General features: G+C 37.6%; 1 protein-coding gene across 15 annotated transcripts in view; it reads left to right on the top strand.

Moving 5' to 3' along the window:
* atp2b2 (ATPase plasma membrane Ca2+ transporting 2) overlaps window positions 1-18,505 on the top strand; it is a 118,531-nt gene that overhangs the window by 75,929 nt on the left and 24,097 nt on the right. For 9 of the 15 annotated variants that reach the window (XR_003298121.1, XM_026349967.1, XM_033326002.1 and 6 more), the window contains 10 exons: window positions 2,743-2,943; window positions 5,807-6,064; window positions 6,810-6,935; window positions 7,731-7,856; window positions 8,293-8,325; window positions 9,894-9,986; window positions 12,325-12,366; window positions 14,886-15,050; window positions 16,232-16,446; window positions 16,751-16,993. Coding sequence is in view for 14 of the 15 variants with exons in the window: in XM_026349967.1 (XP_026205752.1) it covers window positions 2,743-2,943; window positions 5,807-6,064; window positions 6,810-6,935; window positions 7,731-7,856; window positions 8,293-8,325; window positions 9,894-9,986; window positions 12,325-12,366; window positions 14,886-15,050; window positions 16,232-16,446; window positions 16,751-16,993 (1,502 nt within the window). In the remaining variant the exon portion in view is untranslated. The remainder of the gene's footprint in view (window positions 1-2,742; window positions 2,944-5,806; window positions 6,065-6,809; window positions 6,936-7,730; window positions 7,857-8,292; window positions 8,326-9,893; window positions 9,987-12,324; window positions 12,367-14,885; window positions 15,051-16,231; window positions 16,447-16,750; window positions 16,994-18,505) is intronic. The other 6 variants (XM_026349968.1, XM_026349963.1, XM_026349970.1 and 3 more) reach the window with 4 other exon arrangements.

Here is an 18,505-nt window from a genome sequence, read left to right as displayed (position 1 = left end):
TATATATATATATATATATATATATATATATATATATATATACGCATATTAGTATCTACATCATCATTACCAAGTGACATTTGCAACAATTACAATGAGCCTTCAGTAGTAAACTATAGCACAGAGACTACTTTGCAATCACTCATAATTCTTTCTGGGAATGTTGTGACTCATCTGTGTACTGCCACATTTTTCTGCCCTCTCACTGCCTCCTCAAAATCTACTGCCAGAGTAGTTAGGTGGGCTGACAGTATTTAGCCTACAATATTTCATAATCTGGCAAATTAATCTTTTGCAGTGAGCAGCATTGCAATCACTGATCCAGGAAGGAATGATAGTGTAGCAGAGGGTTTTCCAGGAAGCAATGAGTATTTAATGATTAGAGAGATTGATTACAGCATAGATTACATCTCAAGGGCATTTAAGGAGAACACAGTTAAAACATTTAACAAGGTTAAATGTCATTCTGAACCGATGCACCATCTCATAGAGTAAAACAATCACATAGCAGAAACAGCTCAGAGTGTGCAGTTTCTTGTATTTTAAAGACAAATTATTCTTGCCATTATGCACAACGATGCATTTGCAGCTCCCCTGCCTCTGGCAATAGATGGAGAAGCACATAAATTTATTTTTTAAACACAAGCATTGCATAGAAATATGTGTTGAAATGTTGCATTTGGTGTACACGCAGCTAAAAAGATGTGTGAGATGAGGCGTTCAGTACAAGTTTATTTACATAAATATTTTCATCTGCATTTGTATATATTTGTGTGCACATATATGTGTGTAAGTGTCTAACCAACTAGAACTGGATGAGCACTGATTGTATGAGGTCTAGTTTTACTGTGTGATGGTGCAAGCATGCTTGGCCAGCCTCATTATACATACACACACACACAGCATGTGAAAGCAGTCACGATTCATAAACCCATACACAGTCATAATCATACTGTATGCACACTCACATAGATATTTTTATGTGTGTGGTACATCAGGGTGCTGTGGAGATCAATGTGAGAGCATGCTACGTCCTTTCCCAAAGACAATTAAAAGAGAATAGATAATGAGGCTATTTATAGACGGATCTATTTGTAACCAGGGCATTCTCCTACGTAGGATCTGGGAATTGTTCTCTTTTCTGCCTGTCCTCCTTCTGTCCTCTCCTTCTCCCTCTCTGTTGCACCCAATGTCTTTTTCATTTGGGTGAAACTGATCCATTTTGTATTTTTATTTTTTTCTGTCTCATTATGTTTTTGTTCTACTTCCTCTGGAGTCGGATACGGATGGATCATGAGTTATTTTCTGCTGCTGTTAATAAGTCATCTCACAGTCATGCATTCAGATGTGAAACGGTGTCTTGCAGTAGCGATGTTATCAGGTGCAATCCAGGGCCACTCCTGGGAGACCCAGTGACGCACCATGCATGACATAATGCTGTGGTAATGTCTGTGGTTGTCTGGGAGAGAGAGACACTGAGACACTGTGCTTGTGTGTGTGCTCAGCAACCAGATAATGGAACTACACTTAAAAAGCAGCCAGATACAAGCCAAAGGATGTAGCTGTAAAGAAATTTTTTTTTGAATCATTTTAACTGAATACATTTGTATGGCATTTAGTACACTTAATGCTGGTTCCATTATTTTAAGGTTTCATGCATTCAAGTGTTGTAGATTCTTATTGTGACTGTGATAAAAGCTTTAATAATAGAAGTACAATTAAAGCAAAAATACTGTACATACAAGTACAGGGTTTCAGGCAAAATGTGCAAGTTGAGGTCTATTATGTAAAATTGGAATGAAGATAAAATACAGAAAATGAATCAAAGTAACTTAATGTCAAATTAGCTTGAACATTTTCTGACATTTTGAGCTACAGTAGGTTATCAGATAGAGTCTGGGACATAATATTTACAGTTCTAATAAATTAAATTTCATATGTGAACCTGACAATGTGAACATCGCTTGGTTTAGAAAAAATAGACAGAATTCCGAGGTAAACCTAATACACAAAAAGAGAAATGTTTAACATATTGTGAAAGTAATCATTAGCAGCACAGCGAGTCCACCCTCTGTTAAAGTAATGCGTGATTTTAACACACCTTAAATGGTAAAAAAAGCACAGTGGCACACACAGAAAGCTTCTTTTGGTAATGTTTTGTGTATTACAAAGTTCTGCTGCTGCTCCTGCCAAAGCGCAGCACATGATGCAAATGACCCTTTTGCCATTTGGGCAGAATAAGAATAATTTTCTGAACAGTATTCTAAAAGTAAATTGTGCCTCAAGCCAGTATGAAGTTCTTCGGATAAAAGAGCAAAAGATATTTATGTACTGTAGTTCATTGTGTATGAGGAGGTAGAAGAGGTCAAAGCACAAGGGCCTCATCTCTTGAGCAGAATTATATAAGGAACACAGAGCTGTGGCCCACATGACTCAAACTGGTAATTAGAAATGCTTTGTGTGTATTGTGAGAGTGAGAAGGAGAGAAGAAAAAAGGCAGAAATAACCCAGATGGACGAAAAAGTTGTTTATAAAGCTCACACTAAAAATGTCTTGAAACTGAAAATACTGCATTTCATCCATGGACGTTTGTGACTGGGGATATAAATGTAGATTTTTTTGGCTCAAAAGTAAAAATAAGGCAGTGGTGTTTGTTACTGTAATGTTAACTGTATTACAATACAATAAATTGCACATTGCACAGTACTATCAGTAAATCGCTATATTTTTTTTCTATCGCAGGTCTTGCAGGTGTCCAAACTGACCTGGACAAGAGAAGAGAAATATTTGGGAAAAACCTGATACCTCCAAAGAAGCCAAAAACCTTCCTGCAGCTGGTATGGGAAGCCCTGCAGGATGTCACCCTCATCATCCTGGAGATTGCTGCCCTGATCTCCCTGGGCCTCTCCTTCTACCACCCTCCTGGAGAGAGCGGCGGCGAATGTGAGTAAAGCTGCTCCTGTGACACCACTTAGAGTAAAATTTTATCTCCGTCCTTTGTCTTGAGACAGACACAAAACCAGAAACACACACAGTTCCCTCTCTGGTATCCCAACTATTGCAGAGAATGGCAAAGTAATAGAATTGGCCCACTGACATCACTTCATCTGACATTACTGGCAGTTGCTGACACACACAGTTTTTAATTGGTGCAGCAGTTCACACTTTGTGTGGCACTTGCCTCAAGAGGTCAATAAATGCCACTGAGCTTAGGGTTAAGTTTTGTGTGTATGTGTTAAATGTGCATATGAAAGGTACGAGGAAGGTTAATGAAGTGTTGAGTAGAGAAATAACCTTGAGCTCCCAGTGCCCATACATCAGCGATGTGAGCCGTGAACAGGAAATGAGGACCAAGACCCTAACGACATGCTGAGTCAGCAACATCAGTCATTGCTCCCGGCATTATCACAGTAATGGAATTCAGTTATCCTGCCAAAGAGACCAATCATCATTAGAAGCGCTTTAAAAGCTATTATGGAGATAGAAATAATAGAGAAAAATGAAAATATTTTGCATCTAACTTCTTATATAGAGGAGGTTGTACCTGCATCTAATTCATAAATAGACTTGCCGACCTCATTGAAAGTCAGAGATGAGAGGCCCTGCCCCGTCTTGCATTGCACTGCCTTTCATTTCAGTCACACATTTCTGCTTCTATAACACTTATTTTATGATTTTTGTCTTACAAGGACTCAGTTAGTTGTGTTTACAGTCTGTGACCCTGTTGTCCTATGTCTAATGAGGTTTTTATGGTTGTTCTCAATAAACACATGAAAGATCTGATTTTTTTTTGTGTTATTTTAGGCACATTATTTTTGTTAATACTCTTGACGTAGATAGAGATCAGATCACATTTGACATACCTTTTTTCCACTTGTATAACATGATGTGATGTTAATTCTTATTGTGTGTCTTAATTGTGTCTGTATCAAACCCAAAACATGCATCATAAGAAAACTGTGAGAAAATATAGTAGAAATGGAATCCAACATGGTGTGGCAAAGTATCTGAACTTCCTTAGTTAAGTTACATTCAATTGTTTCTCAGTCAGTTGAAATGATTTGAATTTGATTACAGCATGCATTCACTGTGGCATCTTTTTGATAGTCTTCAGCAATGTCACAACATGTATTTCAGTCCAGAGTTGCATTCATTTTTCACCAAGATCTTTTATTGATGATGGGAGAGTCAGATCGCTGCGCAAAGTCAGCACATCCCAACAATTCTCAATGAAGTTAAGGTCTGGACTCTATGAAGAAGTCAGCTGACCTCATTCTTTGGACACATAACATTGCTGAACCTAGACCTGACCAACTGCAGCAACTTCAGATAATAGCACTGCCCCCACATGCTTGTATGGTTGGCACGAGGCATGATGGGAGCATCACTTCCCCCACCTCTCTTCTTACCCTGATGCACCCATAACTCTGGAAAAGGGGTAAATCTGCACTCATCAGACCACATGACCTTCTTCCATTGGACAGTTCTTAACCCAGTTTTAGTAGTTTCATCAATCTTCTTAGACGTTTTCTTTGCTTGATTCAGGCCAACAATTTGACCCTGCTGAAACAGAAATGCTACTCACTGCATCAGTTAGGGTTAAATAACTTGTTGTCAGCTGATAAATAATCATCCATGCAGTAAATATCCAATGGGAGGCTCTTACCCATTTGCTTAGTGAAATCCAGGTGTTTTCTTTTTTTTTTTTTTTTTTTGGACAGTCAGTGTATATTGCTATAAATTTCATCTTATTGTGTGTGTGGATGTGACTGAAGAGAGACAAGAAAGTTTTTTCTCACATTTTTATTTATGTGTCTCAATACTAAGAGCTGCGTGATCAGAACCATGGACAGCTACTGCACTTACTACTGTCAACATGCTGCAGTGACCAAGCAGAGCAGGCTGAACTCCTCTTTTTAATTTGATATTCTGCAATATTGCACTGTGTCTGATTTATAACTGCTGCTCTGCTTCATCTTGTAAAGCCATGTGAACAACACAAATACATACAAAATCAATGCTTATAGTAAACGGTAAATAAATATGTTAATGTAGATATCTCTTTGTGTTCAAACCTACAGTATATGAATGAATGAATACACGTGTAAAGCAGTACTGGTTGTTTTACAGTTTGAGGAAGATACATGGACACAGTGCATCCACTAAATTTCCATAATATGGACTGGAAACGCTTCCGCAGTGCACCAGTAACTCCAAATTGCTTCTTGGAATGTAGTTCTCGGTTAAATCAGCCCCTTTGTATGTAATGTTTATAATATGAGGTCTGCACTAGTTCCTTTGTGAGCTGCAAGCAATTCATAGTCCAAAACAAATGTCCCCACCAGGGACTTTGAAGTCAGCTAGCTAGGAGTGCAGAGCACAATTGCTCCTGGAGTATTAAATGAGGCATCACAAGAGGACTGGGAATAGCCCTTGTTTCCCTCCCAAATATCCCCCAGTCTGTCAGTGCACAGCCAGTAGACCTTCATTTGAAGCAGTGCAGAGCAAATTAATGAAGAGGCTGAGAGAATTAATTATTTGAAGGTCATTTCATTTGAGTTCAACTTTTGTTTTTGGAGGTTCCTTTTATATTGTATATATGTGCATATGTAACTTATTTATACTACATGTATACACTCAAACTATTCTCTATGCTTTTCAGTCCTTGTTGTAAGTGTAAACTTTATTACAGTGTTAAAATTTGTTCTATGTAAGCGATAATCATGTATACTGAATACTGCAGTATTCAGTTAACAGTGGGCTTTCCACATGTATAACATCTATTATCACTGTTACCAAACTACAGCCTGTGGAGCGGCAGCAGGCGGGGTAGAGGACGAGGGCGAGGCGGACGCTGGCTGGATCGAGGGTGCAGCCATCCTGTTGTCTGTGGTGTGCGTAGTGCTGGTCACAGCCTTCAATGACTGGTCGAAGGAAAAGCAGTTTCGTGGGCTGCAGAGCCGAATCGAGCAGGAACAGAAATTCCAGGTGGTCCGTGGCAGCCAGGTCATTCAGCTGCCTGTGGCTGACATAGTGGTGGGGGATATTGCACAGATCAAATATGGTAGGTTTGAGAGAAGCACCAGGAAAAATTATGATCCTATCAATTAAAATGCTGCAATTTTCACTATGACTCTCCTAAGGAACATTTTGCCCACATCTTTCTCTTAACAATAATATTACAGTGGTAGCCTAAATAGAACATTTTCACTGTTACATACCATATTTTGAAATTGTTCATTTAACCTATCCAGTTTATATTATTGTAATATAACACATCTATGAACACAGCTTTGATTTCAAACATAGCCTTGAAAGTATATGTTCCTTGCTCTGACACATGATTACTGACTCAGACCAACTAAACTTTGGAGCACTTTTTTATAACTTTGGTTTGCTCTAATGTCCCCACTGACTGCCTTGACTGACTTGTCAGTCGTTCTGTGTAAAGTAATTTTCATGGTCCAGTAGCTGATAATAGACTTTCACCTCATTTCCAGAAGGGGATTAAAGTTATGAAGTCCACCTTAAGCAATTAAATATACTTAAGCTACAGTTGAGCAATTAATTACCTGCAGACAGACCCATACAATGAACTACTAACGCAGATGCTCCCCTAATGCCACTGTGTACCAAAAATATGGTACAATGTCACAATCCATCCTTCCTCTCATTAGCTTAAACCTGTGTTAATCTCTCAGTCTTCTGAGTTTCTGATCTATATTTTGTGTAAGGTAATTTCTGTCAAGAATACCCAGAAATGTAAATAAATCCACTGCATTGATTAACTGTCTTCTCTGTTGCTGCAGGTGATCTGCTTCCTGCTGATGGAGTGTTGATCCAGGGCAATGACCTGAAGATTGATGAGTCATCACTGACGGGAGAGTCAGACCACGTCAGGAAGTCTGCAGACAAGGACCCCATGCTCTTGTCTGGTATGTTGCCAGTTGTGCTCTATCATGATGGATGGGTGTACACTGTATATCCACAGCCAGGTTTGTCAGCATGTGATGTTGTGCAAATGAGAGGGGGACGAAAAACAGGCAGAGATTTGACTTTGAGACTGAGAACTTTTTCTCCCCTTGGTTATTGTTCTTCTCTGTAAAATGATTAAAGAGTTTGAATTTAGAAGCATGTTTAATGCCCTCAGCTAAATGTATACATAGTTTGTATGTACTGACCTGTGTTTCTTTACATGACTTTTTATCTTCATCTTCAGCATTACAGCAGTAAGCCTTTGTTTTTACCTAGTGGGGATTTCATGCTAAAGATAAATGTTTAGTGATAAACATTTTTTTACTGTCATTACTTATTAGGGTTACTGTAGGGTGTCTGTCTAACTCCTTATGAAAACTTGTAGAAATGAAGAACATCACTGATAATAGAACCATGGGTTAAACATTTGTATTATGTCCTGTGGATTCCTAATGTGGATGTGTGTCTTTTTGCTGCTTTCTTTAATTATTTCATAAAAACAGACTTTATTTTACTAAAGTTAATAATGTTCTGTGTGTATTACTGTAAATACTGTACATGCACAGAAGTGTAGTGCAGACTGCAAGTACATGGAAACATAATCGGCATAAATATATTTTTTTACAAATTTTCTCTCTCTACCTAAGGGTTAACTTTAATTAACACAGATGTACCCAGTCTTGGTAGGAACTCAGGGACCGTCACCTTTTAAGCAAAGACTAGAGAATATTTCTAACCTGTTTCCCACTCTGCAGGGACCCATGTAATGGAGGGGTCAGGGCGTATGGTGGTGACTGCTGTCGGTGTCAACTCTCAGACTGGGATCATCTTCACGCTGCTGGGGGCTGGCACAGAGGAGGAAGAGAAGAAGGAAAAGAAAGGTAATATCATTATATCATTCATTTATCTTTTGTAAAAACATATCCCAAGATTCTTCTGCAGTTGGCTGATTCAGGAGTACTAAGGTATTTTTTTCAGTGTTGCCCAGCAACATACCATTGAAAAAGCTTATGTCATTTCATTACCTTATGTGCTGAAAATCTAACTGTGTGTGCTCATTGCATAATATTATTGATGTTAACAGACATTGTAATCAGAGGGGTTATAAACAATAAACTCAAAAAAAGAACAAATGTTCAATTTAACTCTTGTGTACTGCGTATGAAGTTTCTGTAAGCATATTTGTAGCCTAACCCAACAGTAAATACTGTTTAAAATGAGTGTTGGTGGTGCAGTTGTGAGCTGCCGTTTCCAGGTTCTGTGGGTTCAGGTGCATTATTGTACTTACTCTCTTATCGTTCCAATTTCGCCTCGAAGGAGGGGCAGTAGAAGACGGACACCAGAATACAGGTAGAGTATCACCTTTCTCTGACCCCTGGGAGTGGTACTTGATCCTTTTGACCTTTAACCCTTAATAATCCACTATGAACCACCGTTACTCTTCACTCCTATTCTGTATCCAAGCACCATTTGTTCTAATTAAATTCCTCACTTAAAAAGAGAAGCCTCATTGTCACAACACTGCATCTTTTTAAGTGCTGACAGATGACACATTTCACAATGCATAATTCTCTCCCCCTATTACAGGCACTGCACTCATCAAACTAACTAGCTAGCATTCATCAGTGCTGTTTCATAAACATGTTGAATGTCATGAATAAAGAAGGGCTGTCAGACTCATGTCATTGCGGTATTACAGAACAATGACATGAGAGCGAGAGCATTGCAGGTGTACGGCACATGTACCAGCAGCAGAGAGCAAAGTTGAAAGTATAAGCGTTTATAAGATGCTATTTTTACATTTTACATATGTATTTGTATATTTTTACACCTCTAGTGATTGGTTGCCACTCTTAGCACCTCTTTGGTCAGATCTGTAGTTTGATTATGCAGTTACACCAATAGCTTGCATAGTATTTGCTTTAGTGTTGATATGTCATAGTATACAAGGTAACAATAAACATGTCATCCTATGTGGATAAAACATTCTTCCTCTGATTTAAACACCAATAACATATAATATGTTTTCTTGTTTGGACTTGTACTGTAATTGTAGTTCTTCTAACAATATAATTTCTGACTTTAGAACAGTGGTAACCTTGTCCCAGGTCCCATTAGAGAAAAAAATGAAAATAAAATAAATTACTTGCCATTGCAAGCTTAACAATAAACTCTAGACAAGAACTGGAACAGAAAAGCTAATTTTGACCTTTCCTTTTTGCAATAATCAGAGATTGTCTGTATTTCCCTGGCTGCTATGTTATCACTGGACCCTACATTTAAATTACTTTGCTTTAGGTTTTCTGCTCAAATTATGATTTTGTGATGCTAAACAATATTACATGAATAACATGGTTTTAATTAATGTCACATATCACAAATTAAGATAAATATGACACTATATACAATCAAAATCTATAAGACAGATGTAAAATACTATATAATCACTAATATATGCTGTATGGAAGATTATACAACATACTGTAGAGTCCGTGCAGTCTATTGAAACAAATAGTCTCAAAAATCATCCTACAGTATTTTTATCTTTTATAGCTTTGGTTTTAATTTTGTTATATTGTTTACCACATTTTGTTCAGATTTCGTGTTTCATGTCTGTTCAATGTTACACACATTGCTGATATTTTATAAACCTATTGCTTCTGGTAAATCACAGTGTTAAGGCACATATATAAATAATGATTACATTTGCGAATAAATGCATTTATAAGCCACACTGACACACTTCTTCACATACAGTGTACATATGATGAATCTCTTAAATGTGCTATAACCATGTTATTTCTGTTCATTGTCTTGTGTACGCACATGCGTGTGTGTTTGTGTGTGGGCATGTGTGTGTGTGTGTGTGTGTGTGTGTTTTTGTCCATTCATGTTTGGCCCTCATTGTTACTGGCTAGACTGCTCCCATCCCCCTATCCACCCCATCGCAACAATAGCCACGGATGGGGCTGCAGGCATTAATGCCCCTGGCAGTGCCAGCCTTATTAATGGTAGGTTGACAAAATCTCTGATCTCTGACCTGTTTCCGTTGTGACTTTTGACTCTTTCTGCCTTCACCATTCTCCAGCTGCCTCCCACCATGGGTGCTCACCTTCTGCTCTGCTCTTCTTTCTCTCTCAGTTGTGTTGGACCCCTTTGTATCCATACTGTCAATGCATGTCCTCATTAGTTGTAGAAGTTGGTCTCTTGTTTCTTTTACTTACTTTTTTGCTGTTGTTGGTCCTATAAAAGTTCTAATGCTGGAAAAGGGCTTTTTTTTTTTTAAGGAAAAATGAAATCGAACATAAACCTTGTTTATAAGGTCTCTGAGATGCTTAGAATTAATAAAAAAACATTTGAGTCTTCTTATACCCATTTACAGAGAAGAGATTTCTTTGAAAGATAATTAAAATATTGTTCTTGCAATGCTTTTGGTGGGTTGTGTTACTGAGAAGTAATGATTTTTCTACAGGTTAAAGAAGAACACATGATATCATTTGTTACATACTGTAGTCATTTATAGCGGTGCTGGCAGATTAAGAAGATTTTTACTACCCTTTATGCTAAGCTAAGCCAACTCACTGTAGCTTTTTACAAAATCAGTAGATATTAGACTGGTATTGATCTTCTCTAAGAAAGTCTAACTCTAAGAAAGTGAATACGTTTTTTAAATATCTTTTTTTAACATAGAGTTGTGCTTTTGCAGTTATACAGCATATGTACCACTGCTTTTGGGCTGTTTTATTTTTTGTATTTAATATTGTGTACTTATATGAATATTAATTTATATTTATGACAAGAACAAGACACATTGTGAAGAGTGGTGACAAAATTCTACTGTGCTGTGTTTTTTTGTTTACTGAACAAGATGCAAAAAGATGAATTTAGTTTATTGTAGTACTGGATTCTTTATAATCTTCATCTCCTTAGAAAGATGCTTTAAAGTATTTCTACTTAAGGCTGGAGTGGTATTTGGACTGTAATGGTGACCTTGAGCTGCAGTTGGTCTTTTATATAATTAATTAATGAAATAATAATCAAAGCATTAATTTATTCGTTCTGACTGATGTGGGTGGAAGGAGCCATTTGCTCTCCTAATACAAGCAGAATATTCTGAGAAAATTTGGTCTTTCTGTTCTATCCAACTTATTTTCTCATTGACTTCGGAGTATAAAGCAGTAAAAGAAGATTAATGCAGTGTTAAACCAGTGAAAATCTCAATAACATAGGTTGGGTAGCTAATGTGATCAACACTGCGATATGTGATCCTTTAATTATAATATCTTATCTTGTAACATACAATAGCATATTTAGCCACAGCAATCTTTTTAACTTTAAGATCATATAATCATATATTGTATGATGATGTATACTGTATGTGAACTACTAAGAACACTCTTGGTAGCTCTGTTAGCCTAAAATCTTGGTGATTGTGTAATTTAAAACTATATTCTTGACTGAAATTCACATTTAATTTAAGTTCACTCCTTGTGTAACCTGTATCCAACTGCATAATGAATTCACTGTCCCCGAACTTAGATTTCGATTTTCCTTCAGTTGTTCTTATGTAACTTGACCATGTGGGAGGCTTTTCCTTCAGGCTCTCTCTCTCTGTATTGTTCGCATTTCCAGTCTGCTCCCCTCTGAGTGTGTGATCTTGCATGTGCTTTCTGAATTTTCCTTTTTTGCATGCTATCTTTTGTTTGTGTGTGCCATACGTGTGTATGGTGTTTGTGTTTGTGGTGTACTCTCCTTCACTGTTAGCCTTCAGTGTAAACTGAATGTCACATTTTCTACCCTGACTACTTGATTCGTACTTTTGATAACGTGTGTGGAATTACAGTACTTGTGCTCATAGTGTGAACATGTCATCCAAAAGAGAAATTCCAAAAGAAGATGTGCAGTTTTTTTTAAGCATACTGCAGTGTTATGTCACACACAATATACTTTAATGTCACACTATTTCTATTTCAGAAAGGCCTATTGAGCATTTTAATTATTGTTTATGCAATAACATAATGTCTATTAACATCTAATGTCCTCCCACTTCATTACAAGAAAATCTGCACACCACTGTGTGTCTCTAATTAGTGCTAGAATATCTCTCAATTAAATTTTGTTTTATTAACCCCTTGCCAGTAGGTGTAGCTGCTAGTTACATTACATCACTTAAAAATCACAAGCCTTTCTATGTGACTGTCACAGAGACGTTGTAATAAAAGTCATTTTCCTGTCTCCCTGTTTGTGATTTTTTGGTTTCACTGTGTGTGATGTCTCTGTGGTGAAAATTTGTTGACTTGTCTACCTTGGTTATTTTTGTTGTTATTGTCTTGTATGTCTCCATCATAGGTAAAATGCAAGATGGCAATATGGAGAGCAACCAGATTAAAGGTAACCAAACCATATCTTTCACTCTCTCCTCCACTGCTTCACATTTTCCTCTACCACCACCACCACCTCCTCCTCCTCCTCCTTCTTCTCCTCCTCCTCCTCCTCCTACTCCTTCTTCTCTTTTGCTTTCTGTTTTGTGTAGTGTAAGCTCTGGGTCAAATGCAGGTGGAAAATCCTCCATGACTTTATTTATTTCAGCCTACATTGTTCTAGATAACCTACAGATACTAAAAGGAGTGTTCAGTGTTATTCCACACAGTCCACCGTCAGTCTGCTATTGACTAAGCTAATTCCAGTTACGTTATAAGGAATAAAATATTTTTATTTGACCCAGGTTTTACCTGCAGTCATATTAGGTTAGAAAATCCCTCTTCACTCTGTCTGTTACAGTTGTGTTGTCCCTGGTCTGTTGTTCTGTTGTTGTTTTTGGTCTGTTGTTGACTTGTTGTTGTCTTATTCTCTATGAGAGTACAGCAACCTGCCCCTAACTAATATATGTGCCTCACTGAGAATACTATTTTCCACTAAAAAGACCCCAAACTGTCCTCTTAGTACTCTCCAACATCCTGGTTTCCCCTTTCAACTGTTTAATTAAATCATTAAAAGTGATGTTCAATATGATGGTGTTCAGTATACAGTAACTAATAATCTTTTTTGATTACAAACTTGCTTTGTTTTATTTAAGGAAAAGAATAATAAAAAATGTTCTTCCTTGGCTACTCAAGTGGTAGATCATTATCATCAATTTTGCATTCTTAAAAGTACACATTTTCTATAGTAGCTTATCAATTAATTGACTCATCCATTGCTACCATTTTAAACTCTGATATGACTGGCATCCTTGCCACTGTAAATCTCATTTCTTTAACCCACAAATCTGTGACTCTATCCACAATCATCTTAGTCTAACGATTCAGTCTAATATAATGATTCATGTCATATTAAGCATTTTTCCTATCTTAAAACAAAAGCATGATGAGAAGGAACAGACACAAGCTAAGAGTCAGAGTATTTCCAGAATGCCAAGGGCCAAAAGGGTAAATGGAAACCCTATACGCTATCTTTATCAGTATGTAGGGGTCAGAAACTAAACACTTATATTAGTGCTGCAGTATGATGATTACAGTCTACATCAGTGCTGCTAGAAAGAACAAAATGCAGCTTTCAGAAGATGAAGAGTCTTTTATCTTGCTCCTCTGCGGCATGAAGCTGGATATAGATGACGCACCATGTTGTGTCATGGGAGTGTAAAAAGAAAATGCACAACCAGAGAGCAAAAAATGTTAAATATTATTTTTTTAAGCATGTTTCATTGTTATTGGAAAACTGGACTGAAGGGATTCTTGATAATGGGTTACAATAAGAAAGAAGCACTGTAATGTGTGTGTGACGGGGAGATAGATGGAGACAGAGTGAGATAACTGAGCATTGTTTTACAGCCAAAGCATTTTTTTTACAGATGATCTTGTTTCTACAGTTTTTACAGTATAAAGTAGATAAAACATAAAGTACTCTCTGAATTAGAAGAGTTCTATTATGAATGTAATGTACAGTATATGCGTCAATACTGTATGTGTTTTAGTAAATTACCTTGAGCCACTGATTTGGAGTTTTATACAACATGGTAGCAGTTTTATTCAAATGGATGTCATTTTAAATTCATGTACAGTAAAGGTACAGTTGTGTTTTATGTCTTAGTCAATGATGAGATGGTTTGTTTTTTCAAAAATATTTGTATGAGAACAGTTTTAGTATTTGGGGATTTTCAATTATTGTCAAGATTTTTTTGTCATTATGATTATAAGAGAAGGACTTTTAATAATAATGTGAAGTAATTCCGTATAAAGAGGATTTTGGTACAAGTATATACGTTTTCTTCTTCTCTTCCAGTATGGTTTAAAATTAGGTTTAAAGGACACTGCTATTAGTATATCTAAACTTAATATTTGTTCTGTACATCACTTGATGGCTAAACTATGTTTTCTGACTTGGTTTTGGTGTGTGGACCCCCTGTACCTCCAAAGATATTTAAAATCAATCTGCAAACTGTTCTCAAAGTGAAGACAGAACAGTTAAACTAATCAGTGCAAACTGTTATAAGGCTGAAGTCTCTATTTTGACCTCAGAAACAAAACCCTCAATTTTAATATATTTTATTTTTGTCTTTTTCTGAATCTGTATTTTTTTTTTTCATTATTATAAAACACTTTTCTTGTTTGAAATGCTACATTCTTTGTACAGGTAACTGTCAACTGAAAAACTCATAATCTTTTTGGTCTTACAATGGAGACAGTGTAGGGACAATCTTTCAATTGGTATCTAAGGGTTTTATACATACCAATTAGTTCCCATTTTGTTAAGAGTAGTCCTGTGATCTGTTCTTGGTTTTAAATCTGAACTTAGGTTCTGGAGCTAGTATAACACCTGGGTGGTAAAGTCTGGCTTCCTCTTCCTCCTCATTTCTATGGTCTCATCTACATTTCTAACACTGCTGCTGTGTGTTTTTGTGGTGTTTACAGTAAAGAAGCAAGACGGAGCAGCTGCCATGGAGATGCAGCCTCTAAAGAGTGCTGAAGGTGGAGATGCTGATGAGAAAGAGAGAAAGAAGGTGTCCGTTCCCAAGAAAGAGAAGTCTGTGCTACAAGGGAAACTGACCAAACTGGCTGTCCAGATTGGCAAAGCAGGTACAGCAAATTGCTCACAGACAAATCCATCACTCAATCAGGCAGTTACATCTGGCATACATGGTCCCGAACCATCATCCTGTCCATCAGAGCAAGGTGTTGAACTGATAACCACTCCCTGGTTGCATATAGTAATCAAAGGATTCTTCATTGCTGAAGTGTCTGCATAATTTAATTGTAGAAGAGCCTGTGCACTTTATTTTTCTAAATGTCCCGGCCTCCCAACAATGTGTTGGGAGGCCAAATCTTTTTTGATGTTTTCAGTTTCATATCTATATCAATTCTCAGTAACTGAATTTAAATAAATGCTTTTTAATGTATTGAATCAAGGTATTCATCATTGGCGTCATTTTCAGTTGACCTATACCAGCAGGCATTTTTAGTAACAGATGCCCACATGCCAGTATGCCCACGTTGTGGGTGTCGTCCAGGCAGCAACATAGTAGGAATACTGTTGAAAAAATAATATCCATGAAATGCAGAAACATTCTTAATATGAAGGGTTCTAATTTTCCAACAATTTCTTAAAGTAGTCCTCAGTTTTACAGTGTGCTGTTATATCAGACTGTCGGTCTGAGTGATGGAATGAGGACATGATGTCAGAACAATGAAATACCGTGGATGGATTAGCATGCAGGCAGATCATATGGCGTTCCTGCAGGCCTGCTGGAAAATGCTTGGACTTTTTACACTTCAGGGCCTGTGGACCTCTGGCATGTGTGCTTGGTTTATGTGCTGTACTTTACGCCTAATAAGCCACACCTGGGGCATCATTTATAACTGTTTCATACACAAAGAACAGTGATTCCAACATGTGTCCAGCACTTCCTGTTTCCACAGGACGTGTTGGAATAAAAACAAACTTGATGGGAGAAAGTCAGCACCTTGAAGCACTGACCCATGCAATTTGAATACTGTGAAAATTGGTGAAAGACTTTATTGGAAGCGGCATTCTTCTGTATAATGACCCTTTCATAGGTATATTCTCACTTCATGTTAAACATGTGGAATTTGCAGGATGTCTATGTGCCTGAGTTTCCTGTGGGTACTCTGGTTTCTTCCCACAATCCAAAGACATGCAGTTAGGGTTAACTGGTGACTCTAAATGTCCATTTCCAATTTCCATCTATGTTTTATCTCATACCATTCCTTTCTTAATCTGATATATTTTGTATCTTCAGGTTTGCTCATGTCAGCCATCACAGTCATCATCCTGGTCCTGTACTTTGCCATTGACAACTTTGTGATGCAGAAGCGCCCTTGGATGCCAGAGTGCACTCCTATCTACATACAGTACTTTGTCAAGTTCTTCATCATCGGTGTGACTGTGTTGGTGGTGGCCGTGCCAGAGGGGCTGCCGCTGGCTGTCACCATCTCCCTGGCGTATTCTGTTAAGGTGAGCAGTGCTACATGCTGTTTATATGAATTTCATGAAGATTCATTGTTGTTAATTCTTGAACTATGTTAACACACAAAATCCTGGTGAAATGCAGCAAGTATTTAGTTTCACTGCTTGTTGCTGTAAAATGAATAAACCTTTTTAGCATATTTAACAGCACATACATGTACAGACAGATTTTTGTATTATTAATTATTTTGAGTGATTGATACGTTTAATTCAAGCATCTACTTAATAAAATAGTATAGCAGATAAAATTATAGCACATGACAACACATCGTAATTGTGTTGTTTCCTACAGAAAATGATGAAAGACAACAACCTGGTGCGTCACCTGGATGCATGTGAAACAATGGGTAATGCAACAGCCATCTGCTCTGACAAGACAGGCACATTAACCACCAACCGCATGACGGCTGTGCAGTGTTACGTTGGAGATGTGCACTACAAAGAAATCCCAGACCCTGGAGTTCTGCCCCCCAAATCACTGGACTTACTGGTCAATGCCATCTCCATCAACAGTGCCTATACCACCAAGATTCTGGTAAGCCACCTGTAATAGAAGCCACAATACACCCTGTCCATATTTGTATAAGTATATAAATATATAGTATATAAATATGCATGCCATGTGTAGTGTATCATATGTGCAGCTGTTTATGAACCCTGGTCACAAATATGTAAGATACAACTTTAGCAAAGACTAAAGTTTCAGCCCCCTCTGTGTGAATGACAAAACCATATGATGTGAGTAGTCCTGTAACAGGGAGACAGCTCTGCAGTGCTTTCGTTTTGGCAAAGCAAGCTGTCAGTGTCCTTGGCTGCTGTTTTAGATTCATCAGGCATTCACTCAACTTATCACCTTGAGAACAGTTGTGTAATTTTGTGTTATCTGATATTCAGGGCATAGCAGACTGTAATTGAATCCAATCTGTCTAAGTGCTGGAGATGGTCTCTTGTTTACAGTGAGTGATTCAGTGAGAGAGATTTTCTTTGAGCCAATCACAGCTGCATGCAATAAGAGATAGATAGACTAACCTACACACAGACTATATGCTCTAATCTACAATCTGTTTGCATTGATTTTCAGTTAGACCACAGATCTGAAACACTATTTCCATACTAATAGATTTGGCAAATATATCCCAAAACAAAGATTGTGTGTCATCTTTTTCCTGGCTTGGTCATCTATACCCACACACCATTTATGCCTGTCATGTGTCACCATCCTCGTAAACCCCTGTAGAGTCTATTCATTGATGGCTGACCAACTGACAAATGTCCTTATGGAACTTGCATGGGGAATAAGCTGAGCAGGCCGGACATCTGTGATAGAAGGATCTTACCAATTTCACTTCCTACGCCTCAAGGCACAATCACAGTCTGGGTGAAAACAGAGTTGGTCACTGGGTTTCTAAGACATAAAACTACATACGATATTTATTTCAGCTCCAGTTTTATCTCTTGCTCCTTAGGCACACAGTAGATACAACACAGGTTGCATTGCTCTTTATCATTCAGGCTTTATGCCAGTGTGGACAGTGTGTTTTTATCTTTTTAGGATCAATTAACAGGGTCAGTCAGTTTAGCCCTTCTTTTCCCTGTGTTTCTACAGCGGAGCCTGGAGCATAAACCTGTCTCCACAGAGACAGATAGGGCAATTCAGTATCGCCAATTAGCCTAACTACATGTCTTTGGACTGTGGGAGGAAGCTGCAGTACCTGGAGAAATTACAATTCAACGGGATGTCGAAAATGAGAATACTTAACACTCATACAAGAAATACAAGAATTCCCTGCACCTGTACCTTCTTATCCTGATATGTTATAGAAGTTGACATTCATAGGTGGAAAAAAATACAGACTAAGGCTGGGTAATAGAAAAATATGTCTGAAGACTAAGATTGAACCCGAGAACTTGCTGAAAGCATGTGATCAAGAGAAAGAAAGTCTGCAACACTTCAGAGACCAGTTTCAAATATTCAGTATATATATTTTTCTGTCTTTTTCCACATAGTTAAAAATGTGATTTTGTTATTGGAACTACTTCTCACGGC

Source organism: Anabas testudineus, chromosome 5, assembly GCF_900324465.2.
Source record: "Anabas testudineus chromosome 5, fAnaTes1.2, whole genome shotgun sequence".
NCBI lineage: Eukaryota > Metazoa > Chordata > Actinopteri > Anabantiformes > Anabantidae > Anabas > Anabas testudineus.
Note: the sequence above shows the minus strand (reverse complement) of the source record. Positions and strands in the feature narration are given on the sequence as shown.